We start from the raw sequence: 23,714 nt of genomic DNA, 5'->3' as shown, positions 1-23,714 counted from the left end.
AAGAAACACTAAACATAAGAATGCAGAGCTTCTGGGACTTAGCGTTATACACTCCGGCTACAGGTTAGCTGTTACATGGTAGCATGTTATATGTTAGAGGGTCGTTTGTACAACAGGATTGTGTATGTAACAATATTTAACCATTCAAAGTTCAGGATACTTTGAAACTGTCAGAGGAAGTTGAGAAAGACTCGCACGCGCACGTTTGTGGTGTGTGTGTGTGTGTGTGTGTGTGTGTGTGTGTGTGTGTGTGTGTGTGTGTGTGTGTGTGTGTGTGTGTGTGTGTAAAAAAAACTCAAGCATTTGAGAGAGACCTTGCCATGTGGAGAAGAAGCCTGGAGTCATTATAAGGTATTGTTCATAAACAAATATTAATAATTATAATAATGTATTTTATTACTTTAAAAGTCTTTTTATGTGTGTGTTTTGTTATCAGTTTCCCTAAAGTGCTGAATATTAATTCAATAAATACATTGAGGTCCAGCTTTAAACCACTGTGAACACCTGTGAGTGTGTAAATGTTTCACACGGGTTTGTTTTCCTCTACACAGCTGTGTACATCTAACTGTGATGTCCTATAATGCCAATGCGAATCTGTTAAGTTCAGTTCGGTTCAGTTTTATTTGCATAGCATGTCTAACAGTGGACATTGTCTCAAAGCAGCTTTACAGAACATAAGAAACATAATACAAAATGTTTCATATTAAACAACGATTAATATACAACAAAAATGCAAGATTAATATGAGATATATTTAAATGTGTTTGTTTTGATCCCCAATGAGCAAGTCTGAGGTGACTTAGGTGTCTGTGGGGAGGAAAAACTCCTTTGAATGGTAAAGGAAGGAACCTTGAGAGGAACCAGACTCAAAGGGGAACCTCATCCTCATATGGGTGACACCGGAGGGTGTGATTTATAAATATACAGTCTGATAAATGTTGTACTGATGAGGAGATTGTCGTCCCTAAAACACTACCTGGACATGTTGGCATCTCCTCTTAAGTATCGCATAGTCTAACTGGAGCTGGTAGATGTCTAGATGCCTCAGGATCCTCACACAGTCACCCTCATCTCAGTGGAGATCCAAAATCTTCATGGCACAGAAGACAATCGGAGCTGGTACAATTTAAGTAAAGTGACAAAGAAAAAACAGGTTGCACAGCTGATATTTAAAGTAATTCCCCTTTGAGCTTTGGGCTCATTTTCCTAGATTATAAATTGACTACAAGAAACCTACTTCAGTAAAATCACTCAGTACTTGAAAATCTCTGTCCTCAATTTGATATCAGTCTTTTACCTAATTTTCCCAGACCTCTGGTATTTCCTTAAAGTTTTTAATCTTTTTCAATCTCTCTCACAGGACAAGTAATCATGCGTCGCTTCAGTTCAGAAGGATCTCTCATGGGCCTGGACCTCATTCCCTGGAAAAGTGTGTCTCACAGGAATGACCACTCTGATGTAGTAAACACAACCCGCACTTATAAAACCCCACCACGGCAGGGGGAAGGAGTGGATAACAGAGCGGCGTCTCTGCCCACTACACCAGCTGCTTTGCAGGACCCCATGAGCAAATCAGCGAAGGATCTTTCCAAGGAGCTCAGCTTTAGTGTTGAGGATCTTACAGACCAAAAGATACCAGCTGGCTTGCTCAAGGTCACCAATCTTAACGAGAGTTTCAAAGCATATAGTGACAGTCAGCTGGCACCACATGCCATCAGCAGCGATGAGAGTGTAGAGAAGGATGACGGTCTATCCCCATCCCCGTCGCCCACGCCCTTCTGTTTTAACTCAGGCTCGGGAACACACCATCATAGGCATCATGTTCGGGCCAAGCTGTCGTCTGCCAAGTTACATCTGAAGAGTCTGTTTGGACAGGTAAGAGGAGAAGTGAACTCCAATAGGAAAGTGTTTAACGATTTTATGCATGTTAGAAGATTTTTTTAGTTCAATAACCAGTAGAGATCCAGATGTGACGGTGGAAAGAAAAAACTCCCTGAGACAACAAGACAAAGAGCCACTGGATCAGTTTTAGATCATTACAGTGTCAAGGTGCAGAAGAGTGAAGATAAGTGTGTTGAAATGGATTATCTGTATGAATACATTGTGAAATCGAGTCATGGGATGTGCACAAGACAGTCTTAATGATGACAGCAGCTTCTTGGGAACTGCGAGTGTCGAGTCTGATTAGGAGCACTGCAAATCTTTTATTAAGGAATCCATTTAGGATGTTTTCTCTGAACGGAAATGTACCGTATGTTTGCTCTAAACAGCAACTATTGGCTCTCGGGTAATAAGGATGTTGCTCAGGTAGTAAAACAGTCTGAAACGGGTGTATCGGGACAAATTTAGCTCAGGTATTAGCTCAAGTCTCAGCTTCTGAGTTGGTTGCGTCATTCAGCCATTCAGAATTTTTCTTCTGGCATTTTGTTTCCTTCAACATTCGGGTTTTTAAATCGATAGCTGTGTTAAAGTGCGCTCATGTGTGCCATCACTTCATTCATTCTGTTGACACAGCGCCGAAGCAGAAGCCGCTAAAAAACCCTTGACATAAAGATTGATTTAGCGAAGAGCCGGATCAAGTGGAACTAATAAGCAAACAATTGAAAGGCCATTTTAAGGAGCCTTCATTTCTATTCAATGCACTTTAACGCTTTTCCTGTTCTCGTGTCCTACTTTTACTCCATGACGTTAATGAAGCCGAAGTGTTGTGTAATCGCTACTTGACTCTCATCCCCTGTGGAAGAAAAAAGAGAACTGAAGAAAGAAATTTGACCTGATTTGCTTTTCTTTGAACGATCACTTCCTCCTTTTTCTTTCTCTTTCTCCGTAGAGCCCCCACACTTCCAGTCCCAGTCTCACAGTACCAGACCCCAAAGAGCAGGAAAGCAGGTAGGATCTTCCTCATGCTCTTCCTCATGCAATCTAAACACTTTCCTTCAGAAGTTAAATTGTGGTGTCTGTGGGTGAGGACTCTTGAGGATTTTTATACAGTTCATGTCATACTCTGTTTTGTCCATTATTATTAGATTTATACTCAATTGTCTTAACGTTTCTTTCCTCACATCTTTATTCGACCTTTATTTATCTCGCTCTTACTTTGCCAAATAATTTCTCATCCACCATTTCTCACGCTCAGCACCAAACAGCGGCGATCCCGATTCACAAAGCAGTGGAGCGAGGTTGGTCACGCGAAGACCCTGCTCAGCAGGGCAGAGCTGGAGAAATGGGCCGAGTCCCTCGATGTCATTCTCAACAGCAGAGGTAAAACAAGCAACAGTATTCCTTTTAAGTTACTTTCCAGCTAATTCAACGGTACCTGTGTAGCTTACAGATTATTAGTGAAGCTTTTGTGGACTGCAGTGATCTGTTGATGACATCAGAGATTACAGTCTTACCCTTTCCCCTTGTTTGACCGGTTATGCTTGGAGCGAGTACAGATCGGGTATGATGGCTTCTGTAAGCCTGCGGGCTTTCTAGTCAAAAAAAAAAAAAAAAAAAAAAAAGGAACAAAAAAAAAATTAAATCTGTAAAAGGAATCCAGAGAAGTTCAGAACAGATTCCTCTGTAGGACTCTTTAACACTTTGCTCTGAAAACGGCTCTAGTTAATTCATCGTGCCATGGGTTCTGCAAGACCACAGAAATCTTCCTTTGCTTAACGTGTTTGCATCACATAATTGCTGCAGATTTGTCAGCTGTTATTTTCACAATTCTGCAACATCGAATTTGAGCTCTGTCCGATTTAGAGCTGGTTCCTGCGGAGGCAATCAAAGTACGCTGAACTCATTGCCGTGTTTATGGAGAATAGGCTTTATTAGATCGGTAAATCGTCGCCGTACAGAGATGCACATGGTCAGCCGCCGGCATTCAGATACTGCCGTGACGTTTAAGCAATAATCCATTGATGTTAAGAGGCCTATTGTGTGGCAAGAAAACATTTCCCACACCATCACACCAGCTCCAGCAGACTGCACAGTTAAACACAAGGCAGATTAATACCTAACTATCTTATTGATGCCACATTATGACCTTGTGCATCCCAGAAGAAATCGAGCCCCAGCAGATTTATGAAAGCAGATCTTATTCCAATCATCACCTGTCAGTTGCTTTAGCCTGTACCCACTACAGGAGTGGAACCTGGTGTGGTCCTCTGCTGTTTCACGGTTTAACTTATGATGTATTGTGAAATGCTTTTCAGTGTGGCGCGGTTGTAAACACTGGAGTGTATCGGAGTTACCGTAACCTTCCCGTCAGCTTGTAACAGCCTGACCGTTCTCTTCAGACCTCTCTTAACTTCTGCTCATGGGATGTTTTTCATCTTTGGGTTGTTTTTTTTATGTGTAAACTCTGAAGATTCTTTCTGAAATATTTTCTGCCCATTCTGTTGTAAACTTTAAGTGAAACTCTTGGCCCATGTGTATGTTTTTATGCCTTGCTCTGATGCCACACGATTGGCAGATTGGATGATTATAGAAATGTATCTTGGGACCAATTTAACTGTAAATTAAATCCCTTTCTTCCTCTCAGTACAGATTTGTTTGCTGAAAAATATTTCAAAATGTACAATAATGCTTTGACTGTTTGTTTACTAGGAGCCAGAAATGTTTCTATTCCTGGACTTTCCACCAGCTGAACACATTACATCTCCTAAATGATATTATTTGCATATTATTTATGCAATTATATGCATAACACCAGATGTGTGAAGTCCGTCATGCGTGGGGAGAGATGACTGTGTGTGTGTGTGTGTGTGTGTGTGTGTGTGTGTGTGTGTGTGTGTGTGTGTGTGTGTGTGTGTGTGTGTAAAAAGCAAAAGTGTATTAGATTATGTATTAATCTAATCTTATGTATTAGATACTTTTGGGACACCGTGTAGTTTGAGTTCTCATGACCTGTGTGTGTGTGTGTGTGTGTGTGTGTGTGTGTGTGTGTGTGTGTGTGTGTGTGTGTGTGTGTGTGTGTGTGTGTGTGTGTGTGTGTGTGTGTGTGTGTGTGTGTGTGTGTGTGTGTAAAAAGCAAAAGTGTATTATGTATTAATCTAATCTTATGTATTAGATAATTTTGGGACACCGTGTAGTTTGAGTTCTCATGACCTGTGGGGGGTGTGTGTGTGTGTGTGTGTAGTACATGCATACACACTTATTTTATGTGTTCTGGTAGTTCCCAGGTCATACATCAAACACTTCTACAATATGTCGTAATAACTGCATTGGCAATACCCTCCACCCCTTCCGTTCTCCACCCCTTAGTTTCTCTTCCTGGGGAAAAAGTAGCAATCAACACTGTGAGGACAAACCGGATTGGAAAAAAAAAGAAAATATCAAAGTTAAAATGTCAGCTGTTTGGTGTACTGCATTTTTAAATCTTGTCTGTGTGTGTGTGTGTGTGTGTGTGTGTACACTGTGTGAACGTCCCATCTGTGTCTCCTCTCTGCTGACCTCTCCCCCCACCCCCAGTCCTCTGAGACTGTTTAGTGACAACAGAACTCCCATTAAAACCTTCTCCCTTCCTCTCGCCCCTTCTCCCTCAGTGGCCCTCTCTGTGTTTGGTGCATTCCTGCGCTCACAGTTCTCCGAAGAGAACCTGCAGTTCTACATGGCCTGCGAGCAATACAGACATTCGTCCAACACCTTCAGCCTGGGCCGACGTGCCAAGGAGATCAACGCTACCTACATTCAGCCCGGTGCGTCGCGTGAGGTCGGTCTGCACCACCATAACCCCTTATAAGATGTGCTATAATACCCAAAACACACAATCCGACTCTTCTGAATAGATCGGAAATGACGTATCGAAAGGCGTCACGTGACACGTGTCCATCCTACATGTTCTTGTGTTATTATAGAAACTAATGTATTAGAACAAGGTGTTACAGAGATTTAATCAGAAATAAGCATTTACTGCATGTTCTTATTTAGTCTTTAATACCTGATTATTTTGGCTACATTTAATTACATTCTATTCATCATTATGACTCTTCCAATTTTTAAGTAAGTTAAAAAAAATGATTAAAATACAAATTCTATAAAATGTTAGCATGTTTATACGTAATTAGCATTTCTCTAATTTGCCTAAAATTAAACATTTTTTAAATATAATAAAATTTTTATTCCTCTTTAATACAGCTGTTTTTTTCTGTTTTGTTTTTCGTTTGAATTTTTTATTTTATTTTTTTTTAATTTTTTTTATTTATTTGGTTTTTTTTGCTTGTTTCGGCAGCTGAGTCTGTTTGACAAACACCGTGTCTGTTCGTCATGCGCAACAGATAACACAGGATTACTGCTCGCATGAGAAAGTGGACGTGTTCGCTACACACTGCAGGCTTTGCATAAACAGAGAGACGGTTTAGCAAAGCGTACGTTTACTCAAGAACCACAAACACTCTTCCTGGCTAAGACTCGCGTGACATTATTTTTTTTTCTAAAATACTAGAAACAGCTTTGAAGTAAATAAAGTATTAGAAGTAACTGAAGATACCTGTTGACATCCTAGATAAAACTTTTTCTTAGGGGCAAAATTTTGTTTACCTTTTTCCTTGCCATTAAAATGGCATTAAACATCTGCTCAGGCTGCAGCGAATGCAGCATGCACACACTCTGGAAATGGCTATCTGCCCTCTTACTCATACATGAGCTCACAGACAGCCGTGATTGGCTGATGTCTCTGTGATTGACAAGGTAGAGATGGTAATGCCGTGGTTTCTGTTGCAATCAAATCATAAGGATCAGACAGTGTAAGAAATATTAGGTATCAGGTATTTAGTTAACCTTTGACTGATATACTGTGTGTGTGTGTGTAGAGCTGTGAACTAGAACCCACATCATACCCCGATGGAAATATTATGCAAGTGTCTGTCTGTTGTCCTAACTCTGTCTTGTCGTCACTTTTTCAGGTAAATCTGGACAGTAAGACTCGAGATTTGACTCTGCAGCTGCTGAAAGCTCCCTCTCGCAGCTCCCTGTGTCACGCTCAGAAACGCATCCGCGCCCTACTGGAATTCGACTGTTACCCTCGCTTCCTGCAGTCCAACATCTACCTCACGCTCCTACAGGACGCTCATTAAGAACACGGCTCACGGAGGCATTCTGAGGGCATTTAACAGACTGATGAAGACAACGGCACAGACAGTGCCGATCGTGGAATCTAGCTTGAAAACAATCAAGAATTAATAACGATAGAATAATCAGAACTTCTTTTTTCTGCTCTTAAGTTAATATATTGACAGAAATAGTATAGCGGATTAAATGAACAGGGAGGGGGAGAGCGCCGATGTTTTCTTTACTCTGTACTCAGCCAGCAGTCTTAGGTTAGCTCGTGCGTGCACTAACTTGTAATCATTACCTAAGTTGTTCTCTCCCATCATGCTTCAGTGAGCTTACAGAAAGCAACAACTCGTCAGGCCAGATCGGCCTCCTCTCCTAGGGTCACGGCACTGGAAGTACAGGAATATCGGGACATTTTTCAAGGAATTCCTTCCTACCTGAGTCAACATGCACGCTTGGCCGAAGACCAGTGACGGTTGTAAAGTGACCCAAAGCGCATTGTGTATAGAATTCCTCTCTGTTGTTTATGTCTCTAATGGTTTGGGATATTAAGAAATAAATCAGGTTTTCTGAAGAATCTGATCTCTAAACAGAAGTCAGAGTATGTTTTATTATTTGTGATCCTTCTGCATTAGTCACAAGATACCGCCGAATTGTTTTTACGTCCTCATTTCCGTTACTGTCTCTCATGAGTACACAACATCGCCGCAGGATAGATCCACACAAGTGTGACTGTTAAGAGAGTGAGATTGCAGCGTTCAAGAATTTCCCTAGTTGTTATACCGTGCATGTTGACTGCGCGAAATCCCACACCGACGAACCGTTTTGTCTTTTTTTTTTACGAGCACGTCGGAGTAAAAAAGACAAAACGTCAGTGTTTCGCTGCACGAAAGCGGCCGCTCGGAGAGACGCAAGAGTTTCATTTTCTTGACTGTAGAACTCCGTATCATTTTCAGGATGTTTCAGTGGAAAAGCGGGGATGTTTGACATGTCATTATTTGTGTGAATTAAGGTTATGGTGGTTGAATAAATAAAGATAATAAAGTTGATTCACTTGCTTTTAGTTTATTTCGAAATAAAAAACATTAAAAAATCCCTGACTTTACACAATACTGCTTAAATAGGTACAAAATTCTGGCATTTAATGTGTGGCTAAATTCTAGCTGCCGCGCTGCGAGGTCAAATCTTGTGTGCTGTATGGCTTCATTTCTCTTTGAAACGTCCTGTTTTAGCTTTCTACGGGAAGCTCTTCATCTCGTTCTTTTCTTGTAACTGTTTTGTTTTGCTCCCCCCCTCCAATATCTTAGATTTCTCGTCTTCTCTCGGATCTCCGACCGGCTTTTCTTCTTGTGCTCACGTCACCACGGCCGCGTGCTGCGAAATTCGTGTTTCCGTCTGACCCACTGGGCCGTGCATCGCTTTCCACCCACAGTCCAGGAAGACCCGTCGTCTCTCTCTGTCTCGGTCTCTGTCTCGCCTTCCTCGTTCCTCGTCTCCCTTGCTGTCCTGGTATCCGTAGTGCCGTCAGTGTCGTTTAAAGCCGTGTGGTCGGAAGCTTGCTGCCTAAGAACCCCTTGGAGCGGGGGCAGGAATACAGACGTGCCCTGGATGTGTGTTCTACAGAGAGAGAAGAAACGAAAGAATTCTGGAAGAGAATGGTTGCGAAGGAAAAGACATATAAGAGAAATAAAGGGAATCTAAACTCTTACGCTGAACTTTCTGCTGTGTTTGTGTGTCCCACTGCTTCACACACACTCTCACTGAGCACTGGCTTCAGCCCTGAGGAAGTGCGCGCACACACACACACACACACACACACACAAAACCACTGACAAATAAATACCTAGGAAATGGAGTGCTCTGTGGATTACAGTAGCCTTGCCACCCACACACACCCACACACACTTATACACTCCACACAGTGCCAGTTTATGCAATTACCTGGCAGCTTCAGCTGTTCTGCCATTAAGAGCCCGAGGCCTCTGCTGTTCACATGACGACTGTAGAGGTTGTTTCTGGCAACCAAACCCTGAGCACTAAAGGTGATGACAGGGAAAGTGGACACACATGGAGGGGAAGGGATGAAGGAATGCAGCGTCATGCCGTAAAGAAAGAGGATGACCGGAGATAAGAGGAAAAATAAATAAATAAATAAATAAATAAAACAATTAGAAAACTCAAACTTGTTATACTTCATGGACATAACAAATAAGAAGGAATGCAATGACTGTGGAACGTTTCGACTTAACTTTAACATCGCACTTTGTGTATTCTTCATGTTTGAGTCTTCTTTTAATGAGCTCAGGGAAGGCACAGACTGACTTCTTAGTGACATTTTTATTGAACTGTTTTTTATTGGAGGTCAAAATGTTAAGAGTTAAAAGCAGAAGTAGCCACAGGTTCAGGACAGATTTATTAAACATAAACCTCAGTGAGGATTTTAGGGAGATTTGACACTTTTGTGATTACTAACAGGTTTGTTCCTTGATGAAGTAAACACAGGGAAATTTCAAAAACCTATCTACTCTTTAAGTTACAAGTTACTTCCTTTTCTCATTCGGTGCCATATTATTAAAAAACAAAACAAAAACCAGGGTTCGTATTCTCACATCCCTGAAAGAACGATTTCAGCGATTTCCACATCCTTATATGACCTAAATCACACAACCAAACAACAAACACTAAAAGGTTCAAATGTGGCCATCTTCAAGCCTGTTAAAATTCTACGTTAAAAGTTGAAAGGTCAGTGAAAGCCGAGCTGGGATCTATTTAGAGAACTGTGGAGATATGAGCCAACAAGAACGTAGCATTGTGTAAGATGGGAATCGAATGCATCGGAGAAGAAAAGGTTGGGTTGTGCATGTGCAACGGGGCAGGGCGGGGTTGGAGGAGGGAATCGTGCACAGAATGACAGAGCGGGGACAAAAGTGGAAGAGAGAAAGACAGAGAAAAGGGAAGAGACGCTGTTTAGAAAGAGTAGAAAATGATTCGCTGGAAGAGCCAAGAGGTGCTGTAAGCAATGAAACTCTAATGAGAGGAAATTCCATCTGCTGTTGACCGAATCAGTCACAGGCTGCGTTCCAACACTGATTTTATTGCACCACTCGCTGTCTTGAGGGCGATGCTAATACTTTAACAGCTCAGTGGAAGTTTAAGTGACCTTTAAATAAGGGATGAGTCAACATGACTGTAAACTAAAGGAGCAGAGACTTTGCACTCTCGAGTCATATCCTTTTCAGTTCGAGTGAAATTTATGTAGGCAACTAGTCCATGCATGTTTACACCACAGCACTGCTGAAGTCTCAGATCCGATTGGTCGGTGGTTAGTGATTAGTTTTTATAATAGCAGCTCTGACAAGGCAAGTCATAGGTTTATATTCATGTACTTTGCTTGCTTGTTTAAGCAGACATGCCAGAATAACATAAGATAACATAACATACAAATAGAAAATTAAGGAGATGTTTCTTTAACGGTTATGGAAGGAGTCACCGAGCTCAGCGTTCGCTAACAGGCGTTACGTTTTCCGTTATGGGAAAACATTTATGATTTTGCTCTTTCGGGTTTCTCAGTAAAATCACATGGTGTGTTTTTGCCTTATTAATTTAAAACGAGTAAAAAGAGAGACTAGTTAGGAGAAAGAATGTTTAAAGATGTTATAACATAAGCGATAAAAGGAATAAACGTCTTTTCTAAAACTTTCTATCAAAAGTATTACTGCGGTTGAAGAAATATTTGCTTTAATAGAAAGTAAATGGACACCAGGCTGGTAACGATAATTAGTAACCAGTTTCATCGCAACAATCCGTTACTGATTAATTTTCCTAAATCAGAACATCCCCAAGTTCTATTAGTGAGTAAGTGCAGATGAATAGACATGTGATTTGAACTTGATCATCATTTTGGATTCGTCTGATGTAACGCATCTAGCTGGTTAACAAGGCAGATAGTTAGTATGCTAGTTAGGTAGTTAGCAAAATGATAGCGAATGTAGTTCCAAAGGAAACGAACAGCGGGTTCGTACAAAACGTATCTTTTGTACTCTTGTGAGGCAAGTGGCCGTCTTGTCGATAGGGGTGTTTAGAACTGAAGGGAAGTCTGTGAGGGATTTAAACTCAGAAGCTGCAGGAATGTATGTGTCTCTAAGTACTGGAACCAATCGTACAGTCTGTTACTGTTCATGTCAGAAGTGTTGTGTACCTGGTGCGTTTTGTCCGGCAGTTTTCGGCCAGGTGTGGAGGGATGTGAGGTTGAGGATGAGGAGTGCGGTTGGGGGACGATCCCACGCTCAGGGAGCGAGAGAACGGGGAGGATGCCACCAGAGGAGGAGATTGAGGAACGGCCGTGGAGCGGATGAAAGGCCACGGGAGAGCCTTCTGCTCCTCTCTCACCGCTTTGAGTAAGGAGATAGAAAAAGAGAGAGTCTGTGTTGTCAGATCACTTCACAAACCATCGATATCGCCAGAAACAACGTTCTTCTCCCAGCATAAGGAGGGAGAAGAAACCTAAACAGGATGTGAACACATACAGTACGGATACATCTGTATTTACTTCATACGAGCTGTACATTCGTAAAACTGTTAAGCATTGCTATTATTGTCGCATCATATTTTTACAGTTTGCTAAGAGAGACGGTTTCTATTCTATTCTATTTCTATTCGTGTGTCATTTTGTGCGTTTGTGTGCATGTGTGTGTGTGTGTGTGTGTGTGTGCGCAATTTTCAATTCTGTTAAACTGGATATTAAAAACAACACAAGCATGCTAAACTTTCGTTTTACTACATTTTTCACTTCATAACATCAGTCAAGAAAACAAATTTAGCTCAAATCATTTGTTACCTCTCGCACGATTTTTTGTTTCTTTGGACACTTTTCCTACTCGTTCTCCTCTTTACACTCTTACGCTTCTTACCGGTTCTCTGTTCACACTAGATTATTGTGCAGAGGTGTTTTTAATCCCCAATGCACGCGATATTTTAGACAATTTTAGACAGCTATAGTTCTAATGATCGTAAACATACAGTATGAATAATTGAAAGCACCGTGCCCTTAACAAATACAATAAAGCATTATATTTATTTAAAAAGCAATGAATGAATGAATGAATGAATGAATGCAATAAATGAGTCACCATGCAACAGACTGTACTCACCCTCTCTCTCCATTAGTGAATAGGGTTTGATCTCTCCCTCTGGCTTTTTTGGAGGAGCTTTTCTCGACTGAGCCGCTACAAAAACAACAATCCTGTCACAATCCTGTCACATATTGGCGTCACAGCTGTGCCAATATCTACAACACAATGCTACACAACACACTACATTAATATTTACTCTGTATTCATATCCGTGTTTCTTATGTGTGCGTCTAAGAGGAGATCGTTCGGCTATGGCATGAATCTAAACAGTAAGATCGTTTGGGGGTTTTTTTTGCTTTGCTGTTTTTGGGAATATTTGTATCTTTAGGGACACGCTGCATTAGCACAAGCAAGGTGTGGATGCTGTTTCAGAAGGTGGAGCAAACAGCGAGCAAGACAGATATCGCACTAAGAATGTGACTTAGTGCTAAAAAAAAAATACGCACAGAAGCATGGGTGAAGTGGGATAGCTTTCACACCGAGATGCTGCAAGTGTAAAAGGTTTCGCAATGAGAAAACAGGGACAAGGCTGCTGGCTAGGTGCAAAGGGAAAAGAGAGGGAGTAGAAAGTGAGCGTTCTTACAAAAAGCCGTACATCCCCTGATCCGTCACAGGGGAAGATGGAGCGCCTGGAAGTTTGACGAAACAAAAGGGGAGCCATCATGACATAACAGTTCCCCTTACTATCATTATTCCATAATTAGTAGCATTTACAAGGGAAAAAATGCAAGGGGGGGGGGGGGAGGAGAATTTATCTACCATTATGAGATTGTTAAAACAAATACGAGTTTATTAAGCTTATTCATTTTTAAGTTCGAAATTCTTTCCACTGCTTCAGGTAGAAGTATTTGTCAAAAATGACAAACAAATAAATAAAACAAAAGTAAGAAATCTGCTTAATCTTCTAGCAAATCGGCACGTTCTGTGACATCAGTAGTCGAAATGCAGCCAAAGCAGCGATGCCTGGTGTCGTACTTCGTGTTATGACATAACGCGCGTCATGTAACACGTTGCCGCATGTACAGGCTTGTTCAGGTGCAGTGTTTCCATTGTGAAAAAAAAAACAACCAAAAAACAAACACAGGTTCTGCCTATCTGGAATTTAATCTTAATGCCACATGCCTGAGTCACTATTCCCATTCCCAGCCTCCACTCTATCACGCACAGCCACACACGAGCAGCCTGTAAATGTCAGAAAAAAACGAGCTAGGCGTGTTTTATAACTTTGGTTCAACGTAATGGGAAGGTGCCTTCGTATTAGCATGTATCCGGCTTTAGTGGGCCGACCGGTGTGTAATCTCAAACTGTTACGCATATTTGTTTTACTCAAAATAATCGTGTGTCTTATAATATCTTGAAGCTGCTGGTCTGATGAAGCTCTGATGAAGCTCTGATGAAGCTCTGATGAAGCTCTGCGATAAGTCAAGCATTTGGATAGATAAAAAAAAAGGAGGAACAAGTACTGAGAAGGGATTTTTTTAAATGTCATAATAATGCTGGGATGTTACATCAGAGGGAAAAAAAACACTTATAGCGACTATTAACAAACTAAATGGGAAATCTTTATATATATATTTATTTTTAAAAAAATCTAAATATTAATGATCATAAATCGATTATATGTTCAACTGAATGCAATTCATGGGAAATAAAATAAACCACGACGCACAAAATTATACTAAGGAAAATGTCATGTCAAATAATCAGGTTTGAATCAGATTTAACGTCCGATAGAGCTACCGAGCGTTCGGTTTAGAGCCGCAAGAAACATATCCGTCACCGGCTAAGCTGCGGCTGATCCTCTGGATTCACAAGCTCAGCTGAGTGAAGTGTTTGTGAGAGGTTATAGTGTTTCAGGAGATCAGCAAGATAAGCCTGAGCTAAACTATTCAGCGCTTTAAACACGTCTTTTGAGAAGCTACACATCCAGTGTGAAAAATGCATGTAAATATCTGTCAGCTTGCACGAAACCACTGCGTCTGAACCGTGTTCTCTGTACTGATAACTGAATGACTGGAAGTTAACACGAATCACCTTATAGCCCGAAGTAAAACTTTGGTTTTATGTGAATGCTAAATAAAAATAAAAATTTCCCAACCTCAAACCAACACGGACGTGCACAAGTTCTTACCTGATCTGTTCCTGAAGAAACCCTCAAACACCACAAAGTTATTCACCTGATGCAGGGGGAAAAATGAGACAAACGAGAGGACATTTACTGATATATTAGAAAGTTATGGCACTCAGTACAATGGGCAATATATACTGAAGTGGCCAAAGGTATGCGGACACCCATGTGATTCTTCCCTAAACTAACAAATGTAAACAGAATGTCTTCAGATGCTGAAGCATTACAATTGCCCTTCACTGGAACTAACTCTTTACCCACTAAACACCTTCAGGATGAAGTGGAACTCCAACTGAACCCCAGACCTCCTCGGTCTTACAACAGTGTCCGATCTCACTAATGCACTTGGGGTAGTGGTGGCACAAGTGGTCTACAAGCTGCCACTGTTGGGCCCTTGAGCAAGGCCCTTAATCCTCACCCTCACTGATCACAAATCCCCACAGACACGCTCCAACTTCTAGTGAAAATCTTCCCAGAAGAGAAGAAAAGAGTGGAGCTTATTATAACAGTCAAGAAGGGATAAATCTGTAAAAGGATGTTCATCAAGAACACAGGGGTGCACAAACTTTTGTCCATATAGCGTATATACAGTACATGATAGTGTAGGATAGAAATTATTTTTAAAAAATTAACACTATAATCCATATTTTAAACTAACCGAGTTTCCTTTTACGTGAAATTTTAAATCCCGCATCTTTAGGAGCTTTGACAGGAACCGAAAGTTTTATCAAGCTAAGTAAGTTTTCATGACTAGCGAATTTCTTGTGAACCATTTAGAGAAACATGAGATCCGAGATCTCCAACTGCTGGAGAAACGAGGCCGTAAAAATCCTTATTACAACACAACGTCATGTAAAATCTCCCTGAGAACATTAGGAATAAGCCTGAAGTGAGAAATATACCTCAAAAAAAAAAAAAAAAAAAAAAAAAAAAAATGACGCAACATGACTTCATGTCTTTTCACCTTTAAATGCATAGTTTATGCTGTGAGTTTCTGTCCGGTGTGAGAATAACAGTTTATATTACTATTTTTTTTGTTTATATATTTTTTTTAGGTTTCTTTTCTTATCTAGATAGTCATTCCTTAGCTTGTAGGCGGGGAGGAGGACGGACGTCTATCTGACATTTTCAGCTGCTTTCTCTTTCTTTATTTTTCCTGTTCTTTCTTTCTTTCTTTCTTTCTTTCTTTCTTTCTTTCTTTCTTTCTTTCTTTCTTTCTTCTTGTTTTCCCCGTCCCTTTTAATCGGGCTGTATTTAGGTGGTTTTGGTGATTGTTTGTAAAGGCTAAGCTCAGATAACAGCTGGTGTTTAGGTAAGATAATACAGGGAAATCATACCTGAGGTACACTGTGCTTAAGATCGAAGTGTTTCTCTAGAAAGGCCAGGAATTTCGAGGAAGGTCTGTCATACGCCATCTGTTCAGGCTCCACCTTCTTGTGCTGGCAGACAAAAAAAAAAAAAAAAAAACACACACAAAAATAGGTGAGTGAAAATGAGGACACAGAGATATCCATTACATATAACACTCTAAAAAGAGATTATTATGGCCTTATTTATCTTTAAAATGTTTATATAATAATATATATTATCTCTTTATATTATCTCTTTATATTATATAATATTTTAATCAATGATATTTTTCTTTTTATTTCTAAATGAGACCTGGGTTGTTGTTTTTTTTTGTGCTTTGGAACAAAATGATGTTTGGAACAATGTTAAATTTAAAGAATAAGTGCTGAGCTTTGATGAGCAACTGAAAGAAATATAGAATACTGCAAAGTTCAGTACTGTTGTTCAGTCTTTGTGCACTGATTATGTCATCAGAACTTGTTAATGTTCAGTCTTTGTTCCTTTGTTGTCCCAGGAGCTTGTTAAACGCCTATCTTCATATCCGTTGCTGTCCATTTTATTAGGAACATATGCACATCTGCTGATTTATGCAATTCTCTAATGAGCCGATCAGGTAGCAGAAGTCTTCGTCTGTCTAACGTCAGTGATCCTGTTCGTGGCTGATATGAAGGGAACACGCTGTAGCCCATCCACTTCAGGGTTAAACATTCTGTGCGTTCTGAGTTGCTTTTCTGCTCACCACAGTTGTAAAGTCTGCTTATATGAGTTAAATCAAACCTCTGATCTCTCTCTCTCTCTCATCAACAACGTGTTTCCCTCCAGTTCTGCTATTTACTGGAGGTTTTTTATTTTTCACATGTTTCTGTTCAAATTCAAGAGCCAGTATACTCTCTGTATAGCAGCGATAAAGTGACTCACATCGCATGTTCCTCTCATTCTGCCATGAACATTGGCTGATTGGATAATAGCATTACATCGTATAGGTGTTCCTAATAAAGTGGACAGTGAGTGTATAACGTTCATATTGATATCATAATGAGAACGAGATTCTTGGTATTTAGTAAACACGTTAAAATGCTTAAATGATCGTATTACTGTAGACTGTATAGAGAATATAATGTTGCATGTAAATATAAACCGTTCTATGTAACACTATATAACATGTAGAATTAAATCACAATTCGCTCTTATCCAAGTTATACTTATTATAAAATTCTAATTAGTTAGTTGCCTTTTTTTGACAAATTAAAAGCATTTCATTTAAATATTTATATTTGGAAATGAAAAAAGAAAAGTTAACGTACCGATTTGAAATATATGTTATTACTAAGTAATACTACATTTGTGTATTAGTAGGTATTTATTACTTAGGCATTAGTACAGTTTGTGTGTTTGTGGTACTGGGGACTGACTTCCAGCATGAAGTGGAACAGCTCCAAACCGTATCCGTGTCTCTGCAAACTCTCAGTCACATAAAAATCCAGCACACACAAAGGCTCGGTCTCCAAATGCGCCCCCCTCTGGTCCTACAAGGAGTGTAAAAGAGGGTCACACCCTGTCACTGACATACTGTACACAAACAACACGCTCAAATCTTCTATATCTTATAATCCTATATCATGTTATGCTTTCAAATATTTCATGTCAAATTGACAGACCTTTACTGGCCTGTTTTTTTTTTTTTATAGTGTATTAATGTTTTCAGTAAAATCCTGTAGATAACACATAAAGACATGTTGATGTCCAGTGACTAATCTTTTAGTCCATTAAAATTAATTCATAAAAAAATTGCTACATTTAAAATTGAAATCGAATTTCATAACAATTTTAATGACCCTGAAGATTTTCATATTAAGTTTAAGATGATTTTTTTTTAGCTAAATACATGTGCTTAGTATTTTCCTGATTCCTGTGTATTAAATTCTTTGTGGTTTGGTTCATGTTAATTAATGAAGAGAATCTAAAAAAAAAAAAAAAGTGTGAAAAGCAGAATGCAGTGAGAATACCAACAACAAATTATAATTCGGATTATAATTGGATTCGGTACTTTTAAGCTGTTTTTAAGGAACAGAAGAATTTTTTTCTGTCTCTGCAGGTTTTATTACAGACATGGTTTGTTCCTGATTGTGCTCATACTCCATGCTCCAACATTTAAATAAATATATACAACATTTTCTCTGTAACAGTTTCTCTGTTTACTGATGTGCTAATTAATCAAATTAGATAAATTAGGAACACAATTTCTATTAAAAAATATAGGGTGTCTAGGCACGGTACATATATTCACAAACAAACAGTGAAAAAGGAAACCACCTACAAGCAGAAAGAGCTTCTTGTATCCGACCTTCAGATATCCTACTGCAACTCCACGGCCTCTGTGTGGAGAGAGAGAGAGAGAGAGAGAGAGAGAGAGAGAGAGAGAGAGAGAGAGAGAGAGAGAGAGAGAGAGACAGAGACAGAGAGAGACAGAGACAGAGAGAGAGACAGTGAGAGAGAGAGAGAGAGAGAGAGAGAGAGAGAGAGAGAGAGACATACAGAGACAGAGAGCAAGAAAGAGAGACAGAGAGAGAGAGAGAGAGAGAGAGAGAGAGAGACAGTGAGAGAGAGAGAGAGAGAGAGAGAGAGAGAGAGAGAGAGAGAGAGATACAGAATACAGAGACAGAGAGCGAGAGAGAGACAGTGAGAGAGAGAGAGACAGGTGTTACTGACAGCTAAGAGGTGAGCACCAAGAAAGAAAAGAAAGCACAATGACTTGTTACTGCATCTACAACTTTGTTTCATTTAATTCAGACGTGAAATTTGAATTTTTTTCCAGCTATTAAGAAGAAGTTAATTAAAACACGCAGTTTACCCGTTTCTCTCTCCGTCCTTCAGCAGGTAGAGGTAGTGTCTGTTGGCCTGAAGCTTTTCTGCACTTGTTATTGGTGCAGGCAGATTCTGGGCCTAAAATAGCAAATGTTATAAAGTTTAAGCACATCATCACACTATAGGAAACCATAAAAAAAACAATCATTAAAATGACATAGATATAAATCACCTTGGCTGAAGCTTTCCCTAATTCATTAATAACCCTGGTAATCTGATTCAGGGCTTCAGGTCTGAAATACAAAAGCATATGAGGAAAAGAAATAATTATTACTATATTACCGTTTTATATATATAAACATTATGGAATATTTATTACGGAGATGAAAGTGAAAGAGATGAACGCTGGTGCTTATATTTAAGAAGATTTTTTTTATTTAAGGTTTGACTGGTTTGAGTCATAAAAGTGAACAGAAACAGTCTATCAACATGTAATTTGACCAGTAGTAGTTGTAGTAGCAGTATTCATTCATGCACATCTGCAGAACACATGAGAATGGGAATACAGCCTGGCTCTTACACCGGTCCGTTGTAGGGCACACATCCACAACGTAAGGGTTTCCTCTGGGTTTTCTGAATACATCCCATTTCCCAAAAACATGCCAAACTGACTACACTAAACTGCCCATAAGAAAATTGCACAGAAACTTTTTCTATAATTTTATATTTATTTACTCATATTCTATGGACCATCACTTATTCATTCAGTATTTTTTAATATAGTTACGGGATTATGTGTACTTTAAGTACACATGCGTATTCAGTCTATCTACACTACAGACTAGGTGTTTGTGTGTGTGTGTGTGTGTGTGTGTGTGTGTGTGTGTGTGTGTGTGTGTGTGTGTGTGTGTGTGTGTGTGTGTGTGTGTGTGTGTGTGTGTGTTGCACTGTAATGGACTGATGTACCATCCAGGAAAGGAAGTAGATAAAGCATGTTCAGAAAATTGTGATGTAAAATTTGATGAAATAATAATAATAATAATAATAATAATAATAATAATAATAATAATAATAATAGCATGACTTCTTACTAATAAAAATATGCTTTATTTCTGATAGAAAACTACAAAATACTAAATTTTTTAGTAAGAAGTTGTGAAATAGACACAACTGTGTGTGTGTGTGTGTGTGTGTGTGTGTGTGTGTGTGTGTGTGTGTGTGTGTGTGTGTGTGTGTGTGTGTGTGTGTGTGTGTGTGTGTGTGTGTGTGTGTGTGTGTGTGTGTGTTGCCCTATAATGGACTAATGTACCATCCAGGATGTGTCTCTGTTGCACACCCAGTGTTACTGGAATAATCTTCGAATAGATTACAATCCTGATCTGGATAAAAAAAATGTATTAAAGATAAAATTATTGTTTTTGTTGTTGTTGTTGTTGTTGTTGTTGTTGTTTTTGATATTAATAATAATAATAATAATAATAATAATAATAATAATAATAATAATAATAATAATAATAATAATAAATAATCATCTTTAATAATTCATACTACTACTACTACTACTACTACTACTAATAATAATAATAATAATAATAATAATAATAATAATAATAATATAAATAGTACCTTTTTTTTATTAATGTTACTTTAAAAAAAAATAATGTAAATAAATAACGAGAGGAAAAGGGAAAGGTTTCAGATGTGGATCATAATCTAATCAACAGAAGTCATTCAGTGGAAAACAACAATAGAGACAAACAGCTCTAAACCACACCTCATAAAGACTGACAGATGTTTTTTGTATTTGGATCAAGAAGGGAATCATTAAACATAAAGAAACTAGTTACCTTCCTTTCCGGACAGCACACAGATTGTGATCCAGCACTGAGATTCTCTCCAGAAACAAGGAGTTCAGATCGAAAGGAAAATCCATAGCAATAAATATATAAATATGTGTGTGTGTGTGTGTGTGTGTGTGTGTGTGTGTGTGTGTGTGTGTGTGTGTGTGTGTGTGTGTGTGTGTATAGAGTAACAGACCCACTGCAGACACTACACCTTACACATTAATGGTGCTGAGACTGAATAACATCCCAGAAGACCAAAAACCCTTATTATACTTGTATCAGCTTATAAAAAATAAAAATAAACTCCTGCACTAATTTGATCCCTCGATCCTTCTGTCGTTCATTGTGTTCTAGTCAAAGGCCATAATACAAATTCAATAAACCATCAGCTCTGTTTATGAGTCGCTTTAACTCAAAATGTAGAGATTACATACTAAAATACATTTTAAAAAATTACAAATATATAAATAAATATATATATATACTGATTTAGGTTTAAAAAAAGTGGCCTATAAAACGAAAAACCAGCCTTATTCAGAGGATAGATGTAGAGGCATGCTTTCAGCAGACTTAATTACACATTAAAGTGCACTAGTCAGGGTGCGGAAAGCATTCTTTTCATACCCTACATAGTGCACTTGTGTAGGGAGTACTAGGGTTTTTGGAATCACGCCTGTTTTAGTCCCCGTACTTCCGCTTCCTCCGTGGCAAAGACAATGGTTGCGTGGCAACCAAAACACAAAGTAATTTTCGTGTTTCGTTAATAAACAACTAGCAATTAAACAGCGTGGAAAAATGTAGCTAACGAACCTCGAATAAAGCAGATAAGGATGTTAAAAATATATCGTGATTTAATATGCATATTAATTGTTTCGTAGGAATGCATATTTTACAAATCAGAGTAATACAAGAATACAGGACAATTATAACTGAATGTAGCTTTAAATAAAATGAATAATAATAAAATAATAACAATAATAATAATTAGTAATAATAACAATTATTACTAAAATATAATAATAATAATACTTTAGGAGAAGAAGAAGAAAATGTATAATAATAATAATAGTAATAATAATAAGAATAATAATTTATAATAATGATCATATTTAATAATTCGTAGTAGTAGTAGTAGTAGTAATAATAATAATAATAATAATAATAATAATAATAATAATAATAATAATAGCTGATACTTTATTCCTGATAGAAAGGTTTACAAAATACTACATCTTTTAGTTAGAAGTCGTGAAATAGACACAACAGAAATGCTTAAGGATGGAATAACTCGAAATAAAATAGAGTTTGAGACACAGAACAAAATAAATAATAATTGTTTGGTTCAGAGAGCCGAACTAATTTAATTTTAATTTCCAGTAAAGTATCTTAATGGATTGTTTCACATAAAGGTTCCTAAAACATCCCCTGAAATTCTCGTAATCTTTGGGGGGAGGAAACGTAAATCATTTGAACCTTGTACTAAACCATGATTTATTATAAGAATTAATTTTACTCAGGCATTTGATTGGACACCCTGATACTGAGGGAGGACCCCAATAAAGTCTGGCGCACGTTTCTTTTCTCGTTCTTTTCGTCTCTGGTGCATAGTGTACTGAAGGAGATCAGTAGAGTAAACTTGTTTGTTTCGGTATGTTAAGCTGCGTTGTTAAATTGTTTTATAGATGTTTGCATGGTGTGTTATTTAACGCTTATTTGTTTACGTGGACGCTAGCGGTTAGAAAGCCATGTGCTTTTCCAAAATGGCGTTCACCTCGTGGCTTTATATTTAATAACCTGTCATAACTGTATGAAGTTGCTTTTTTTTTTTTTTTTTAACTACAACTTATTTTGTTTTGTGTCCGTGTAGGTTTGCTGATATGGGCCTCGGATGCACACGTGTTGAAAATGGTTTGTAATTTGCTCAAATGTTTTGAGCTTTATTTGTATCCGAACATGTGCTGATGATTCATTAGACTAGAGTCTCTGAATGCAACATGAAGCTTTTCACAGTAAACTGAACATGTTTTGCTGTGTGCTAATGAAATCAGTACTTTTTCCAACAAGTCTTAAAAAAAAACGTGCTTTCTTTCTAAGGCTTTACTGATTGGTCTGAAGATGGCACCTAGATATTTTTCTTATCTGGTAAGTGCCTTTATTTTATTTTCTTTACCATTGGTGTGGTCTAGTACCTACCCTAAATGTAAGCATTTTCTCATGATCACATGTGATTTTTTATTTTTTTTTTCCTTTCACTACAGTGGTTTGAAATCTACTACATGAATCACATCCACTAATCTATTCGGTTCCTCGTTGTTGCCACGTGAAGTGAGCTGTGAATCCTGATGGAGGTTTGTACTGTGTATTGAATATTGTTTGTTATATACGTTCCAGCATGTGTAATGATGATTCATTAGACTAGAGTCTCTGAGAACATGATGTCCTTTATCACACTGAACACATCTGCAAGTAAAAGCAAGTATTTGTTTGTTACGTGTGTTATTTGTAAAAAATCGCATCTTATTCTTTAGCAGGTTGGTGTCTAAGACCTCCTGAGCTTTCACCAGGATGGACCCTTTTGTACCCGGAGTGCAAAAGCTTTTCATTCAGTATGTACTGATTTACACTCCACCCCCTCGATTTTGGCATTTTTATGAATTGTGTTGATGATGATCTGCTTTGTTCGGTTCGACTGAAATGGAATGAAGATTACTCGCAGCGCTCTGAAACACAAATGAGTTCAGGCTTGTGCTTTATTTTGTGTTTGCTGGATGTTTACCTTTTTTTTTCTGTTTTTAGGACTTCATCAGTTGGAGAGGAAGAGAGATGTGCTGTTTGTTTTTATGATGCTTTTTTTAAATAATGCTGTGTTGGTGCAAATAAAGCTTTAAAATGTTCCTCAGGACTTGTTTTCGTTTTTCTTTTTTTTACTATCCCATGAAGCCTTTTGACTTTGAGGTTCGATTATCTAAATTAGATTTTTGTTGGTTGTGTTTTACATACAACTTGTGTTGCAGGATGTTTTTCCTGCTGTTACAAATGCACATTCTCTGTCCAATTAATTGCCTTTGCTGGACTTGGTATCCCCCCAACCCCCGGGGCATGTATGACTTCCTGTTTTACCCTTTTGTTGCACTCATTATGGTGCCACAGGTTATCATCTCATAAGATAGTGTCTGCTTAATTTGTAGGCTTTTTTTTTTTTTAATTTATTTTTAAGTCATTTCCCTTTTGGTTCTTTCTGCTGTCAGGAATATCTTGGGGCAACAATGTTACTTAAAAAGACTCAAACAGATTTCTATAATTCTAATGTGAATTTATAAAAAAAAAAATAACTAGTATAGGACTTGTATTATGGGGGACTGTTTAGACATCTAATGTTAAATATTCCTTTTTATCCTGTATAGCCAATAATTGTAT

At 38.4% G+C, this 23,714-nt stretch overlaps 2 protein-coding genes, 1 long non-coding RNA gene and 1 other non-coding gene across 8 annotated transcripts; 3 read left to right on the top strand and 1 right to left on the bottom strand.

Moving 5' to 3' along the window:
• si:ch211-152p11.4 (regulator of G-protein signaling rgs-7) lies at nt 1-8,087 on the top strand. Of its 2 annotated transcripts, none has more exons than XM_027133805.2 (6): nt 1-351; nt 1,361-1,875; nt 2,831-2,889; nt 3,137-3,261; nt 5,529-5,681; nt 6,888-7,129. In XM_027133805.2, the coding sequence occupies exons 2-6, from the start codon at nt 1,372-1,374 to the stop codon at nt 6,902-6,904; spliced, it is 858 nt and encodes a 285-aa protein (XP_026989606.1). In that variant the 5' UTR covers nt 1-351; nt 1,361-1,371; the 3' UTR covers nt 6,905-7,129. The 2 variants fall into 2 exon arrangements, with proteins under 2 accessions (XP_026989606.1, XP_026989605.1); XM_027133804.2 differs by having other exon boundaries at nt 2-351; nt 5,529-5,695; nt 6,888-8,087.
• atat1 (alpha tubulin acetyltransferase 1) lies at nt 8,084-20,859 on the bottom strand. Of its 4 annotated transcripts, XM_047816155.1 has the most exons (13): nt 20,301-20,856; nt 18,686-18,746; nt 18,500-18,591; nt 17,966-18,023; nt 17,061-17,174; nt 15,636-15,737; nt 14,302-14,347; nt 12,754-12,799; nt 12,189-12,263; nt 11,237-11,429; nt 8,980-9,074; nt 8,748-8,817; nt 8,569-8,655 (listed from the first exon to the last, which is right to left on the bottom strand). In XM_047816155.1, the coding sequence occupies exons 1-12, from the start codon at nt 20,384-20,386 to the stop codon at nt 8,796-8,798; spliced, it is 990 nt and encodes a 329-aa protein (XP_047672111.1). In that variant the 5' UTR covers nt 20,387-20,856; the 3' UTR covers nt 8,569-8,655; nt 8,748-8,795. The 4 variants fall into 4 exon arrangements, 2 of the variants coding, with proteins under 2 accessions (XP_026989604.1, XP_047672111.1); XM_027133803.2 differs by lacking the exon at nt 12,754-12,799 and having other exon boundaries at nt 8,084-8,655; nt 20,301-20,843; XR_007143503.1 differs by lacking the exon at nt 8,569-8,655 and having other exon boundaries at nt 8,763-8,817; nt 8,980-9,815; nt 20,301-20,859.
• Nucleotides 20,860-21,824: 965 nt separating this feature from the next.
• LOC113634666 lies at nt 21,825-23,192 on the top strand. Its single transcript, XR_003438593.2, has 6 exons — nt 21,825-21,945; nt 22,165-22,205; nt 22,392-22,439; nt 22,556-22,645; nt 22,826-22,903; nt 23,094-23,192. It is a non-coding gene; the product is annotated as an uncharacterized LOC113634666 (long non-coding RNA).
• LOC113634772 lies at nt 22,693-22,754 on the top strand. The gene has a single exon (XR_003438615.1). It is a non-coding gene; the product is annotated as a small nucleolar RNA SNORD52 (small nucleolar RNA).
• Nucleotides 23,193-23,714: the final 522 nt, after the last annotated feature.

The sequence above is a fragment of the Tachysurus fulvidraco genome, chromosome 7, assembly GCF_022655615.1.
Source record: "Tachysurus fulvidraco isolate hzauxx_2018 chromosome 7, HZAU_PFXX_2.0, whole genome shotgun sequence".
NCBI classification, from domain to species: Eukaryota; Metazoa; Chordata; class Actinopteri; order Siluriformes; family Bagridae; genus Tachysurus; species Tachysurus fulvidraco.
The sequence above is the reverse complement of the archived record's forward strand: the minus strand, read 5'-3'. Positions and strand labels throughout refer to the sequence as shown.

Coding starts and splice junctions, on each gene's coding strand:
- si:ch211-152p11.4 (XM_027133804.2), top strand. CDS start 1,372: ATGCGTCGCTTCAGTTCAGAAGGATCTCTCATGGGCCTGGACCTCATT. Junction 1,876..2,830: donor TGAAGAGTCTGTTTGGACAG/GTAAGAGGAGAA, acceptor CTTTCTCCGTAG/AGCCCCCACACTTCCAGTCC. Junction 3,262..5,528: donor TGTCATTCTCAACAGCAGAG/GTAAAACAAGCA, acceptor CTTCTCCCTCAG/TGGCCCTCTCTGTGTTTGGT.
- atat1 (XM_027133803.2), bottom strand. CDS start 20,386: ATGGATTTTCCTTTCGATCTGAACTCCTTGTTTCTGGAGAGAATCTCA. Junction 18,592..18,685: donor TAGGGAAAGCTTCAGCCAAG/GTGATTTATATC, acceptor TTGCTATTTTAG/GCCCAGAATCTGCCTGCACC. Junction 8,656..8,747: donor AACACAGCAGAAAGTTCAGC/GTAAGAGTTTAG, acceptor CTCTCTCTGTAG/AACACACATCCAGGGCACGT.